This window comes from Thermobia domestica, chromosome 2 (genome assembly GCF_964235325.1).
Source record: "Thermobia domestica chromosome 2, izTheDome1.hap1.1, whole genome shotgun sequence".
In the NCBI taxonomy this organism is placed as follows: domain Eukaryota; kingdom Metazoa; phylum Arthropoda; class Insecta; order Zygentoma; family Lepismatidae; genus Thermobia; species Thermobia domestica.
Window position 1 is genome coordinate 136340192 of NC_137455.1, and position 14387 is coordinate 136354578.

Sequence of the window (14387 nt, forward strand, 5' to 3'; positions counted from 1 at the left end):
TTATAATAACATTAATAAAATTGAAAGCATGAAGCATTTCCTTCTTTGAACTGTAATGGTCTTCACCGTCAAAAACGTTTTATATCATGTACCTATTCATCATATAGTCTGTACTTATCTTCTTAATGTTATTGTAGTTTTGTGGAGTAATTTATTATAGCACTATTATAATTATACAATACTACTAAGGTTGAGTTTACTATGATTAGTGGTTAAGATCGTTGCATCATGGAAAACGGCATAAGATTACTAATAACTTATCTTTTGCTGCATTGATACTGTCTTTCCAGGTGGCGTGGATAAAAGCAGATACAAAGGCCATTCTGGCAATTCATGAACACGTGATTACAAACAATGCTCGTCTGTCGGTGACTCACAACGACTTTAATACGTGGACTCTTAATATTAGGAGTGTGCGGAGGGAGGATAGGGGCCAATATATGTGTCAAGTTAACACAGACCCCATGAAAAGTCAGGTAAATATTTTCTTTTATATTATAACACAAAGTGTAAAATAATTTTTGTGTGTTTTTGTACCGTTATCAGTTTCCTAATATTCTGATGGGAAGAAGGTGTTTAGAAATGCTATAGTAATACTCTTTACGTAATTTTACTTTGCAATAATATTAACTAAATAAAATTTTAATAGATTGTTTCCTACTGAAGATATTGTATTAGTTACCTTATGCGATATTTTTCTCTATTCCATTTTGAAATAATGATGACACATTATGCAATGCTATTGTATAACGAAAAAATATTTTGTATAAGTAATTTTGGAGGTAGTAGCATCACCAACTAAACCCCTCTGACAAGCTTAAATAAAGTTAGGACCCTAATGATTATTTCTTTATCATGTAAAATGAAGTACAGTTCTATCTAGTACAGAAGTTATGATTTTAATTGCATTTAAATGACAAAACTCAAATTTATTTTTACAAAATGTAATATTATGCTGAATTCAATTTATTACTGTTTCTTTAGTAATTCCATCTTACGTAAAATAATCCTAAGCCCTCTTCGTTAGTCTAATGGTCTGATTTTGTGGCTTCGGTAAACGATTTTCTGGATTTGGTTACTAGTAACAGAGCATTGTATATACTATATTGGTTCCGATCTCACTATAAGATGTAACCTTCGCCCTATATAATCGTGCTGTTGATAATTGACTTAAATACAAGCCATCCAAATATTCCTTGCTGTACCACAACTGAGGGATGTTGTTTATCTAAATTTTTATGTGCTAAGCACTCACGTATCTTTTCTAGATGCGTATTTATTAAATAGCATTATTTGGAGACACCACTCTCAAACTCTTCTACCAAACGCACTTCTGTTAACCCAGTTGTCGCACTGGGATGGTATGGACGGTACAGCATAGGACAGAAAATTAAACGCTAAACATCATACCATCTGTAAATATTTGAAATAAGCTCTACTGCATTGAAGTAATATTAAAGTGCACACTCGTTTATTTGTCATGACTCTCTCTTTTTTCTTTTCATTTTTTCTCACTTTTTGGTCAGCTAATCTGCATTAGTGACTCCAGCTTTCAGTAAGCGTTCTAAAATGTATTTATTTATCATTTTCCTGATTTTGGAAATGTAATCTTCTCCTAAGCAGGGGTAAAAGTGCGGGGGAACGCGGGGAGACGCCGTCCCCCTACCTACAAAAAATATGTACGACGTCCCCCAGGTTCTTAAAAACCTTACAATGGGCAAAGATACGCAGGGGGGACGGCTTGACGTCATGGCGCTACCTACCTTTTCAGATCCATTTTTACCCCTACTCCTAAGATTGCCAAAGATATGAGACAAAACTTTCGTGACTATGTACGAGGTAAACAAGATACACTTTCTAATAGAAACAGATACAAATTCCGAGAAAGTACATTATTTTTACGTCCTTTTAACGATAGACAACCTGAATCGTTGTTTTCTTAGTAAGATTATTTTTGACACGTTTGTAATGCTATGCACCTATTTTAAATACTTCTCTAGTTGTTTCAATGACACAAATGCTATTACAGTTTGCGCTTGGAAAAAAATAAATAAAAGGACAGTAACGCGTTAATTTAGATAAAGTAGTAACGGAGAACATTATGTTTTAAATTCTTCTTTATAAAAAATTAATACTAATACAGATACGAAATTAACACATTGATATGATAGTTTATCTTACAGATAACTGTTCTGAGTCTATATTTCAGTGTTTTACTTGAATCTATTTCTTAATAAAACATAATGTCCCTTCTTCCTCCTGAGCTCCTTCGTTCGATTCCCGGCGGAGCTCATGTGGTTCGGATTCCACGTTAATCAGTAGGTCCCGTCTCATATAGTCTCGCTGCTGAAAGGGACGTTAAACTCAAAATCAACTCAACCCTTTTTCCTCCTTTCAACTTCTATTACTCCAGGTAGCTCTACTATTATTTATTTAGCCGTTCCCTGTATATTGCAGAAGCTTACAATATAAAAAATATCAAGATGGTAACAGTCCAACACACGACCTACTGGAACGGAAAAGTGTGTACGGGTCTTACCCGATGTACTGTCGGAGCTGCCATGACAATCGAGTTTAAATAGTTAAGCTTTTACAAGACTTCAGACATTAATTTTAACCCAAGTTCAGAATTCTCCTTACTTTTTTCCAGATCAATCTGCCAAAAGTCTTTTCTTTTCTTACACCTATCATCATTACTGTCGAGATGAGATTATAACTCAAAGTGGTGTGAGCCAGGTGTATTATTGGAAGTAATACTAGCACAAGGTTTAAATGGCTCTGCATTGCACATCAATCGTGGAGTCATGGAACTCGGTGAAACAATTGTACCATCTTTCCTTAACGTAAGAGCAATAATAGATCTTGCCATTTATCGCTCGGTTTTAGTAAGACTCAGAACGTTGACATCCAGTGCTGTTTAAGATACATAGTGAGTTGCTGCTTCCAAAATTGCAATTCAACAGTTCATATTTCAGCTCCTTCTCCGTAAAACCTTGCCCCAGCTGACTTTTCCTTGGTTCAAAAATTAAAGAAACAAACACCTGCATAATTCATGTTAACAGCGACGACGACAAGTTACGCTGTTCAAGACTGTTTTGATGGCTGTGACAAAATCTCTCTCTCTCTTTTCTTTTTTCTAATATTCGACGTCTTACTAATCAACATGCTAAGCGCATTGAAATCATGGGAAGTTATGTAGCAATCTGAATATTTCAAAAAATTCATCATTACTTATAAGGCTAGTTTAGAAGTTATTGAACGCCCTCCCTAATAAGGTAACTTGAGTACTATCTGATCACAATGAATGATATGACAGATGAATTATTGTTGCTTAATTAATGGGATATTGATGGGTTTATTTGCAATGTTTAGAGATGTCAAACCTATACAGATTAGACTAGTAAAATTGGGTTAATCAGATAACAAAGTAAATCTTCCGTTTTAAAATCGTTTTACAAGTCTTGGTTCGATCACAGCTCGGGCCAAGTGAACTTTATGCGTGGTGGGTTTTCTCAGCGTTCTCCCGTTTTCTCCCATTTTCTTTATTCTATCATTCCATTCATTTCTCATCATCACAGTCTCCTTTAGCCTAGCCGGCATACCCGTGGGACTTAAAACTTAATGATTTTATTTCAGTTTTAGTTTGTCAAGTAATAACAATAATAACGGTATATATACTTACGTTTTCCGAAGAACCTTTCACAAATTACTCTCGAAAACAAATAACATCTCTTGTATTCTTACTCTTTCAAAGCTCAAGCTGTTTCTCCTTGACTTCATCATGAATTGTTCCGTAAAGCCTTGGAGATTGTTATTATTATACCAGAACGCGGGTTCTTTTCGTTTTATCTCCTCAGAATGATAACTTTTCTTTTATAATAAGTTTGGAAAGATCAAAAATTGAAGAAAATTAAACTTGGAAAAGCTGGAATTTATCTACTTGCCTTCCATTTGCTATTTTCTTTTTTAAATACATAAATTAAAACACAAAGATACTATATGCAATACATGAAACTCCTCCGATGTTGATCAAGCTTGAACTTAGTACGTGTATAAAATATAAAGATAACCAAGAAAGTTATGTAGTTTTTGTGGAGGTCTGTGTTCAATTGGCCCTCACACCGTGAGTTGAATGCAAATGGTGATAAGGCGAAGGTCAGTTGTTGGTGTGGGTACATATAACATACTACCTGGTTCTTTCAGTTGAGTTACACTGTGAACTTGTGTAAGGACAGAGTGAACACAGACCTCCACAGAGCGTCATAATGGCGTGTATGCTGTACGAGTTCAAACTAGGGTCAGACGCCGCTGCAGCTGAGCGGAAGATATACCAGGCCTTTGCTGAGGGTGTCGTGACTTCACTGACAGTTCAGCAGTGGTTTAACAAGTTTAAGGATGGTGGCGAAACATTAGATGACGCACCACGTGCCGGAACACATACGTACAAAATGAAAATCTTCAGGCAGCAATTGAGGCGAACATGTGAGGAACTGGGACTACAATTCTGTATGAGTTACAGCACCTCCATCAACTTGGGAAGCACTACAAGTTGAGTTGATGAGTCCCACATGATTTGCTTCCGGGCCAGAAGGCAACGCGAGCAGACACCTGTGTTTCTTTGCTGTCATCTGAGGAAGGAGCCATTTCTGGATAGGGTGTTAGCATGTGATGAGAATTGGATCCTGTGCGATGCTCCATGGCACCGTCATCATTGGTTAGAATCCTATGAACCGGTTCTGAAATAGCCGAAATTAACACTGCACCAGAAGAAGGTCCTCCTGTGCGTTTGGCGGACTGTTCGCAGCATCGTGCATCGGACTCTGATACCAGCTGCTAGGAGTATCAATGCAACTGTGTACTGTCAGCAGTTTAGCCGTGTTCAAGAAAAACTCAAAACTCTAGAGCCAGAACTTCTGGATCGCAAAGGGGTTCACCTATTACAGGACAACGCTAAGACCCACGAGGCTAAGATGACCCGAAACAACATTATACGCCTTAGATTGGAAACACTATTGCATCCGCCATACTCCCCGCACATTGGACCGTCCGATTATCACCTGCTTCATTTCTTGGACAATCACCTTAGAGGATGCCAGTTCAAATTTCTAGTAGAGGTGCAAAATGCACTTGATACCTTCTTCGCTTTACGGTCCACCAATTTCTACATCGATGGAATCCATGGTCTTCCAGAATGTTAGTAGGAGATCGTCGATGCTGATGGGGACTATTTTTGATCTTCTAGGTAATATATCGGTGTTCGAAGGTGATGGGTAAAAAAGCGACAATACTTTCTTGATTACGTTTATATTATGGTGTGCAGACCTTGGATCCTGTGTAACGAGTAATCAAAATTGTGGTTTATACTTTATAGAAAAGAAACTACATTTGATGCATAAGAAAATAATTGCTGAAAAGTTTTCCCCTCTTTTAGAAATAAAAGTTGTAAATGCAGTGTGTACTTACAGTAAAGATATACAAAGTAACAGTGCCATGTGTGTAAAGGAGTTTGGTTTCTATAGGTGATATTTTCTCAATTAATATTTACATCAGAAGTGGCAATACCTTTAGACAACTACCACTTTTAGTAGAGAGATTAGAGCAGAGAATGAATATCCTTGGGAAGCTTAATTGATTCCAGAAAACCACTTCTCGCTATCTATTATAGTTTTTACTCTACCTTAAAACCAGTAGTGCTTTATTCCTACTAGTACGTCTGGTACGTGCCAAATACAACCTAAAAGCTGCATTTTTTGATTACAATATGCCACTTCTAGGGTTACTAGCTTATATTAAAATAAAACTTTTCAGATAGGGAGCCACTTCAAAATCTGTGTAGAACACCAAAATGGCGCCTATTCAAGATGGCCGCCATCGACTTTTTAAAATTCACTATATCTCAAGTTCTATACTTCCGATTTCAATTTTCTTTTTTTATTTAGAAGCTTATAAAAAGTGGAAACTTTTTTGTCATTACACATTTTTTCCTAAACCTTAAGGTTTCCACACACTTTTGAAAAAACTAAAAAAAATCACTTTCTTCACAAAACATATTGTCTAATAACTTTTTTATAACTCGGAATTTCACTTTTCGACCTCAGTAGACAAAGAATAACCACTGTATCAGCTTTCCATCCAAGGTATGCAAGTTCCACTTCGTTGCCAAACTTCCTGGATAATAGGCGTTTACTTACGTATAAGCGTATAGGCGTAACATCAGAATCGTCTTTCCACGGAACAGCAATTTCTATATTCCAAATCCCTGCCGAAGGAAACGTTGGAGTAACTCGTAAATTTACTTCCAACATTTCGTGTGTTGATGAAAGGAGGAGGAAAATGCCTGAACTTCCAGACAGCTACAGTGTTGTTAAATCTGTAACATTGCCTTCTAGGCAGCCACCTGCACCAAAAGCAAACGAAAGCACCTGTTCCAGAATGTGAACTTCTACATTTGGATCTGAATGGAGAAAGGAACAAGAATGGCTAGACCATGTTCTTACAGAAAGAAATGATGGATCTCTAGATATTTCCTGGGCAGCTTTCCATGCTTCAAGGGAAGAAACTTCATCCGTTGAACTTGCTCGTAGTTCCCTTCTACCACTATTTAACCAGAGTTCTTCACCATCAATGCTGAGACGCGCGATGGAACAAATAAATAAAATTACAACATTTCTAAATCCCGGACAAATTCCTGTCATATGTGTGGATCAGCCTTTGTTTGCTTTGGCTAAAACCATCCAGTGGAACTGGCCTGAAGTTTATGGTGAATCGAAGCTTGTAGTCATGTTTGCACCGTTCCATATTGAACAGGCATTTTTAAAAGTGCTAGGGCAGATTCTCCAGGGTAGTGGCTGGACTAATGTAGTGGTAAACTCTGGAATCAAGACAGAAGCAGGATCAGAAGCAATTCTTAAAGTTGTTCACGTAACAAAGGCAAGAACAATTCATCAAATTACAGCCGCTGTTTTGTACAGTCTACTGAAGGATGCATTTGCACACGAAAACCCAGAGGTCGCATTTGAACAATGGATTGAAGAAAAACGTTCCAAGTGCCCAACGTTCCGATTTTGGATCTTAGTTTTAAACTTGGAGATACTCCTCTTGTGTTTCGTTAGGTCGATTAGGCAAGGAAACTATAAACTTTTCATCCAAACACTAAAGAAGATAACACCTTGTTTTTTCTTGATGGGCCATTACCACTATGCACGTTGGTTGCCAGTCCATATAAAAGACTTGGAAGAGCAGAAAGACACAGCACCCATTATACACAAATACTTTTGTAATGGCCAGTTTGTGATTCACAAAACAAACAATCCCTTTTCTGCACTCGCTGTAGACCAAGCTCATGAGCAAATTAATGCTGTAATAAAAGGCGATGGTGGTGCCATAGGCCTATTGCAAGACACAGCAATGTTAACAAGATGGATGCTTGCTGGACCAGAATTAGTTACAATCGTAAATGAGTTTGAGGCCCAGAACAAAACGAACATGACCGATCGTAGGGCTCACCATGAACAATATGCTGCTTACCAGAGAAAGTTTCAGTACAAGAAACAAGCCTTACAAGAAAGCTTCCTTGATTTCGGAAACCCTTTTGAATTAAAAGCTTCCGATCTTGTAGTTTGGGACACAAAAGTTGTGATGGATACAGAGAGAGTGAAAGCTCTAGTTAATGCAGAGGAAACTGCTTTAGAATTATACAACAATTATGTGAAAGAGCGTTTGTCTACAGAGGCAAATGTTAGTATATATGCTCCACTGCGCAAGATTGGAACAAAGATATTCGGATATGTTCGGAAAAATATTTCCTCTGCAATTATTTCTGACTTGCAAAATGATGTTGAACTTTTCTCTAGAGCTTTCATTGTAAGCCAAAACAAAGAGTTAGATTTGGACAAGTTTTTTGAATATGAGAACACTTCTGCTCCACCCTCTCTTTTCTCAAATGGAGTTTTGCGAGCATGTGAGAAATCTCTGCTAAGAAAGATATTAGAAGAAAGTACTGAGTCCCCACAGTTTGAAGGTTTCTGTGACACAATTATTTACGATGGCTCAGCACTAGTACATACCCTTCCACCCAAAGTATCACGCACTTTCGGAGAATACTGTGGCATGGAGTTCAAAAACAGAATTTTTAATGATGTTGCAAAGTTTCAAGCAAAAAGAGTACATATATCATGGGATTCTCACTCAACAGTTTGCCTAAAGAAGTTTGTTAGAGAGAAGAGAGGTGCTAGAATTCGTCGCCAAGTAGCACCTGGAAACATGCTACCCAAGAAATGGAATGACTTTCTCTCATGCAGTCAGAACAAGACAGAATTATTTAAGTTACTTGGAGAACAAGCACTTTTGAAGTTTGGCTGGACTCACGTAATCACTGAGATTGATGGCATCATTCGTTCATCTAGATTGGAAAAAAACATGAAGGAGTCGAGTGCAGACAACAGGAAGAAGCAGATGGAAGGATATTTCTACACGCTCAAGATAGTGTTCTTCATGGTGCAAAGAAAATATTAATTTACACAGTAGATACCGATGTAGTTGTTTTGGCAATCTCATTTTTCATTAATCTGAAAAGTGCTGGTCTTGAGGAGTTATGGCTTCTTTTTGGAGTTGGCAAGTCTCAAAGATTCATCAGTATTAACGCCATCTTTGAAAGTATTGGTGAAGATAAAGCTGTTGCCTTGCGAGGATTCCATGCATTTACCGGATCAGATGTAACTTCATCATTTGCTATGAAAGGGAAACAGGCTTCCTGGAATGTATGGAAATCATTCCCAGAGGCTACAAAAGCCTTTCATGCTATCTCTGTTCCGGAAGATTCTATATATGAAGAAACTTCTGGAGAAGTTCGTTGTTTTGTTGTACTACAAAGAAGGCGAAGACTTATCAGTCAACCGTGTGAGAAAAATTCTCTTTACTTCAAAAGGTCGAAATCTTCAAAGCTTACCACCAACTAAAGAGGCACTAAGACAGCATTGTCTCCGTTCAGCATATCAGGCAGGACAAGTCTGGGGTCGGGCCTGCTCAGTCGGAGCCAACATTCCAGGACCGGAAGGATGGAGATGGACTATGGTTGATGGAGAATGGACTCCAATTTGGTCATCTCTGCCTTCTATTTGGGAAGCATGTACAGAACTGGTCAAGTGCAAATGTGCTGTGTCATGTCGCGCTCGATGCTCTTGTTTAAAGGCCAAAGTTCCTTGCACACTACTTTGCGCAAACTGTAATGAGGGCCAACAATGTGGGAACCCTTACAACAAGAGCTATGAATTTCACTGACATTCGTACGATCGTTCATTACAAGCATTTAATTGTTTGTCAAAGAGTAATAGCTGTGTCCAGCAGTGAGTCACACGATGAAGATGTGTGGGACTACAAGGAAAACCTAAGCTTCAATAATAAAGTTTTTCACGTATAATTAATCAGTGTTATATTAATAGTGCCAAATAATAATAATAACATTAATTGAACTGAAATGGGTTCAATAAAAATACGCACAAAATCTTTAACATAAGACTTCCGCGAATTTCACTAGAAAATACACTCGATCACTTATACGTAAGTAAACGCCTATTAAACGCCTATTATCCAGGAAGTTTGGCAACGAAGTGGAACTTGCATGCCTTGGATGGAAAGCTGATACAGTGGTTATTCTTTGTCTACTGAGGTCGAAAAGTGAAATTCCGAGTTATAAAAAAGTTATTAGACAATATGTTTTGTGAAGAAGGTGATTTTTTTAGTTTTTTTTAAAAGTGTGTGGAAACCTCAATGTTTAGGAAAAAATGTGTAATGACAAAAAAGTTTCCACTTTCTATAAGCTTTTAAATAAAAAAAAAAAGAAAATTGAAATCGGAAGTATAGAACTTGAGATATAGTGAATTTTAGAAAGTCGATGGCGGCCATCTTGAATAGGCGCCATTTTGGTGTTCTACACAGATTTTGAAGTGGCTCCCTATCAGAAAAGTTTGCTTTTAATATAATCTAGAAACCCTGGAAGTGGCATATTGTAATCAAAAAGTGCAGTATATTTTTACGTACCAGACGTACTATACCAATCCCGCCTTGAATAGAGAGTTAAAAGGGAAGATAGTACATATTCACAGAGTGCTTAATCTATTCCAAAAGAAAAAGAAAATATCCTTTTTACTCTGTATGTAGATCAACATTGGAACTGGAAGTTGTAGTTAATTTTTATCAGCTTTCAGTTTTAGCAAAGAGTTAATCAATTGAAATCTTTGAGTTTTACGTCTCATGGTTATGCCGTGTGAGCTAAAAGAGATGGTGATGATATGAAATGAACGAAAATGGTGGAGTGAATAAATTTGGAAGAAAAAAGGGAACCCCGAGAAAACCCTTGCACGCGGTGCTTGTCCATCACAAAGTCCACTTGGCGCGAACTGGGGCCGAACCGAAGACCACACGCACCAGAGATGAAAACTCTACCACTGAGCCACCGCGCACTATAGAGTTAATGATTAATATTAAATATATCCCTGAAACACTTAATCGATTGTTGAAAACCGTTTCTCGTTATCCGTTACAGATTTAGCTGGACAATAATCAACTTTTTAAAACTGTAAATGGTTGATTTATATCACTTCCGGTTCAGGTATTACTTCCATTAACGAACTTGGTTACAAACTTTCAACCTTCTCTATCTCTTTCAATTATCCATTATCCATCCATTAAGTAGTCGATTATTATCCATTATCCATCGATTAGACGATTATCCATTAAGTAGTTCTTGAAATTTTATGTCTCCTGGACGGACGAACACACGGACAGAATACATTTTTAAAGGAGTTTTGATAAATAAGACTCCTTATAAATCAATACAGGACAAATTTTTCTCGGAATATGGTTATTTACTAGTAATCTATTTGCGATAGAATTAAAATAAACGAAAATTTGCCTAATGATTCATGCACAATTCGTATTTTGTGTGTATAAATGCTTCAAAAGATTAACCGAATATTATTTCTTTAATATAACCTACTGCTAGGGGAAAGTTGTAAACAAAGAGAACTCTTGTCTTTCTCTCTCTCTCTCTCTGTCTCGCTTTAATTCTATTTTGAAAAGTTACAGCACAACATTGCACGTTATTATATGCGTCTGCCAATTTTAGTATAACAGGCATCCCGGAAACTTCTCACGGCTACTCGAAAACATGTATATAACTTCATTCCACTTTATACATACCACCTGACCTTAACAACAGATTCAGAAAATTACTTTATATATATACATCCTCCATAATGATCCCGTTAGTGAAGACCACGGTAAGAGGAAGCTGTCAGATGGAGTGTAATGCATCTCTCTCTCTCACTCTTTTTTTTTTTCACACAGAAGCTTTTGATCGTGTCTGGCTCTCTGACGGTGTAAAAAGAAAATTTACATAACTTCGTTTCTCCGTTGATTCTCTGCCCTTTCATTCACCCAGTGTACGCGGTTGGTACTCAACCCTGCTAGAAGTGCACTTTGAAAATTCCCAATGGCCTTCTGTACACAAAAGCCCTGTATACAAGAGATAATGTAATGTCCATAATGATGAAAAGAAGAGCTACAGGCCAAAACACACACACACTCTCTCTCACGTACACTTTGACCGTATTAGGTCAACTAACTTCTTAAGACTCCAAGCTAAAGCTAATATCGAAAAAACAAACACGCACTTACCAAGGAGACGAGAATATGCTTTATATAAATCAATATAATTTATCTATTAAATTTCAGTATTTCCATTTAAAAACTTCCAAAAATATGATTATGTACTGTATTTTGTATTGTAGCAGAGTTAAAAACTCAATTTAATTTTTCCTTGCATTAACAAAGTAAAATGTTTGTAACACTTTGTGAGATACAAAATACGATGAAAAAACATGTAAACAAACAAAAGAATGTGCAAATTTAAGATAAATAAGTCAAATGACGTCACTTATGAAAGGTATTGTTTTCTAGGGGAAGGGAATTATGTTTGAAACGAAGGATTTCTGGTTCAATCCCGTGGCATATAGATTTATGGTAAAAACATAGAGCAACATTTTATTTTCGCGTTCTCCCCTTCCACTAACCATTTATTAGCATTTACTAAACATTTCTCATTAGCATACTGACCATAAACATAGTATAGTAAACTACGGCTTTAGTTTTGTTTATCTCAATATAATATAAGTATTTTATTTAGTTAATTAAATAAGTCAATTTGCACTAATTGACCATCTTCGGTTTACTTCTCCCATTTCGCTTCTTTGATATGTTGTCTATTCAACTTTCAGCTGCTTTAAGGAGTTTTTTGCATTTTTTGGTCATGATATTTTTAAACTTAAAATGTATATTTTCCTTTGATTTGCTTAATTCAACTGCTGAAAAACCCTACATACCGAAAATTTGTAACTGAAATATTAAACGTCCATTTTCACTCTATTCAAATAATATGTATTCATAATGCCAAAGCTTTGAATGGCTGTGACATACGAAACAAATTCACAAGACAATTGAATTAAGAAAGCAAACGCGTGTGGACCAAACTTTTACAGTAGGTACATAAACATCAAAATCACATTCAAGAAAATTTTAATGTCTTCTAAAATCGTTTAAACGTGTACAGATTTTTTACAAGTAATCAACTCATACGTGACCTGAAAGTAATAAAATTGGACACTTAGATTAAATCCATTTTAGGCTGAGCTTATTTATTCAAAAACAAATTAGGTTCAACAGACTAATGATTAATATGATAAAGTCAACAGTAGCAATCTAAGTATCCTGAGATATCGGGTGAGAATTTGTTAAAGGAAATGGCTTATTTCTCCGGGTAATTGAGTATCTATATGTTATAGATATTGCATCTTCTAAAAGAAAGAATATACTATCGTAAAGAATTGCAAAACTTTGTAAAATGTCTACAGATGAATCAAATATGGGTGTTACATGGAAAGGATTATGTTAGCAAACAAGGAAAGTCAACAAGAATGATTTTACTATATGGATATATTAAGCCTAATTGCCACATTAAATACTAAATTCTTAACCTTTCTTTCTCGATAAGCTCCAAAATACTGTTTCCGCAAAGGAGTTTAGTCCAAGAAAGAAAACAATTTATAAAACGCACAAACGTTTCTGAGAATGAATAGCAATAACGTTTAACGCAATTAATTTGTACACTTCTAAGCGTTCTGGAAATCTTCCACTTATGAGCCAAGGTCCCATTCATCGGAAATAAAATGTATCGTCATAGCAATAATATTTGCACAGAATTATTAATCCTATTTAGCACTTTTACATTATTGCACGGCTATTAGAATGGTAAAGGTCGCATCTCTTTAGGATAGTCATGAAGAAGAGAAACCCCTTTTCTCTGATCTCGTGGCTAGTGTGTGTGTGCTTTTGGTGTACGCGGTCCACGATGTGATTCCCAGTCGGAGACCACAAAATAATTAATTTCATAATTTTTCATTTTCATTAATCATCAGTCTTCCTCATTATAAACGACAAGAACTGTGTATTGAGGTAAAAGCTCCTCACTTTCGTGTTCTCGGCACTCAAATTAGTTCATGTTGTCTGCACCATGTTCCGAACCCTTTATTCTCCAAGTTGTCCCAAGTGTCTATTTTCAAAAGGTTAGATGAATCTCAGAGACGCATTGAAACGAGCATGGGTACCGATCCTGGGGAACCAAGGGACACCGATCGCCCCTAAAGTTTGCTCGGGCAGACGTGTTTGTATTAAACTTCTCATTGATTTCTTGTTACCTGATATCTGAACAAACTGAATGGAATCCCCAAAGCTATATAAAAGTCAGTGCCAATGGTAATGAAACCTTCCCCAAAAATTCATGTGAAATGTAGTAATACTATGTTAATCTATATTTTGTGAAGTCTCTGATTTCTATATTACTACAATAAGGTGTTCACATTAGTGCTACGCATTTACATACGTATAGTATTACCTGCTTTCATGTTCCCGGTGATATAACCTTTTTAAATACTCGTACTCATTTGCTCAGTTTATGTGCCGATATTATATTAGCAAATTGTATTAGCGATATTATATTAGCAAAAGGCGGTTAAGCAAATATTAGAGGAACTAGTTCACTCTCAATCTAAATACATATGTTCAGAGTTGGGTTGTACCGGAGCACGTGATTTTAGAGGCAGAGGTGGAAGAGCGGAACGTATACCGCAGCTCTCTCTATAAAATCTGTTGCTTCGATACGTCCCAACTTTCAAACATGGTTATTTAGATAGACAGTATATTAGTTCCTCTAATATTTGTTTAACCGCCTTTGATATCTGTCATAGTTTTCGAGATAGGCATCCTCAAACACAGTTTTCTCGATTTCGGCATCTCGTAACTTTGAAACAACGCGTTTTTAGCATTATGTTCAT

The 14387-nt window shown here is 36.5% G+C and overlaps 1 protein-coding gene across 2 annotated transcripts in view; it reads left to right on the forward strand.

Annotated features, from left to right (window-relative positions):
* Positions 1–14387, forward strand: part of LOC145675686 (lachesin-like) — a 1025328-nt gene that overhangs the window by 828892 nt on the left and 182049 nt on the right. For both annotated transcript variants that reach the window (XM_081746292.1, XM_081746281.1), the window contains exon 4: positions 291–476. In XM_081746292.1, coding sequence (XP_081602418.1) covers positions 291–476 — 186 coding nt within the window. The remainder of the gene's footprint in view (positions 1–290; positions 477–14387) is intronic.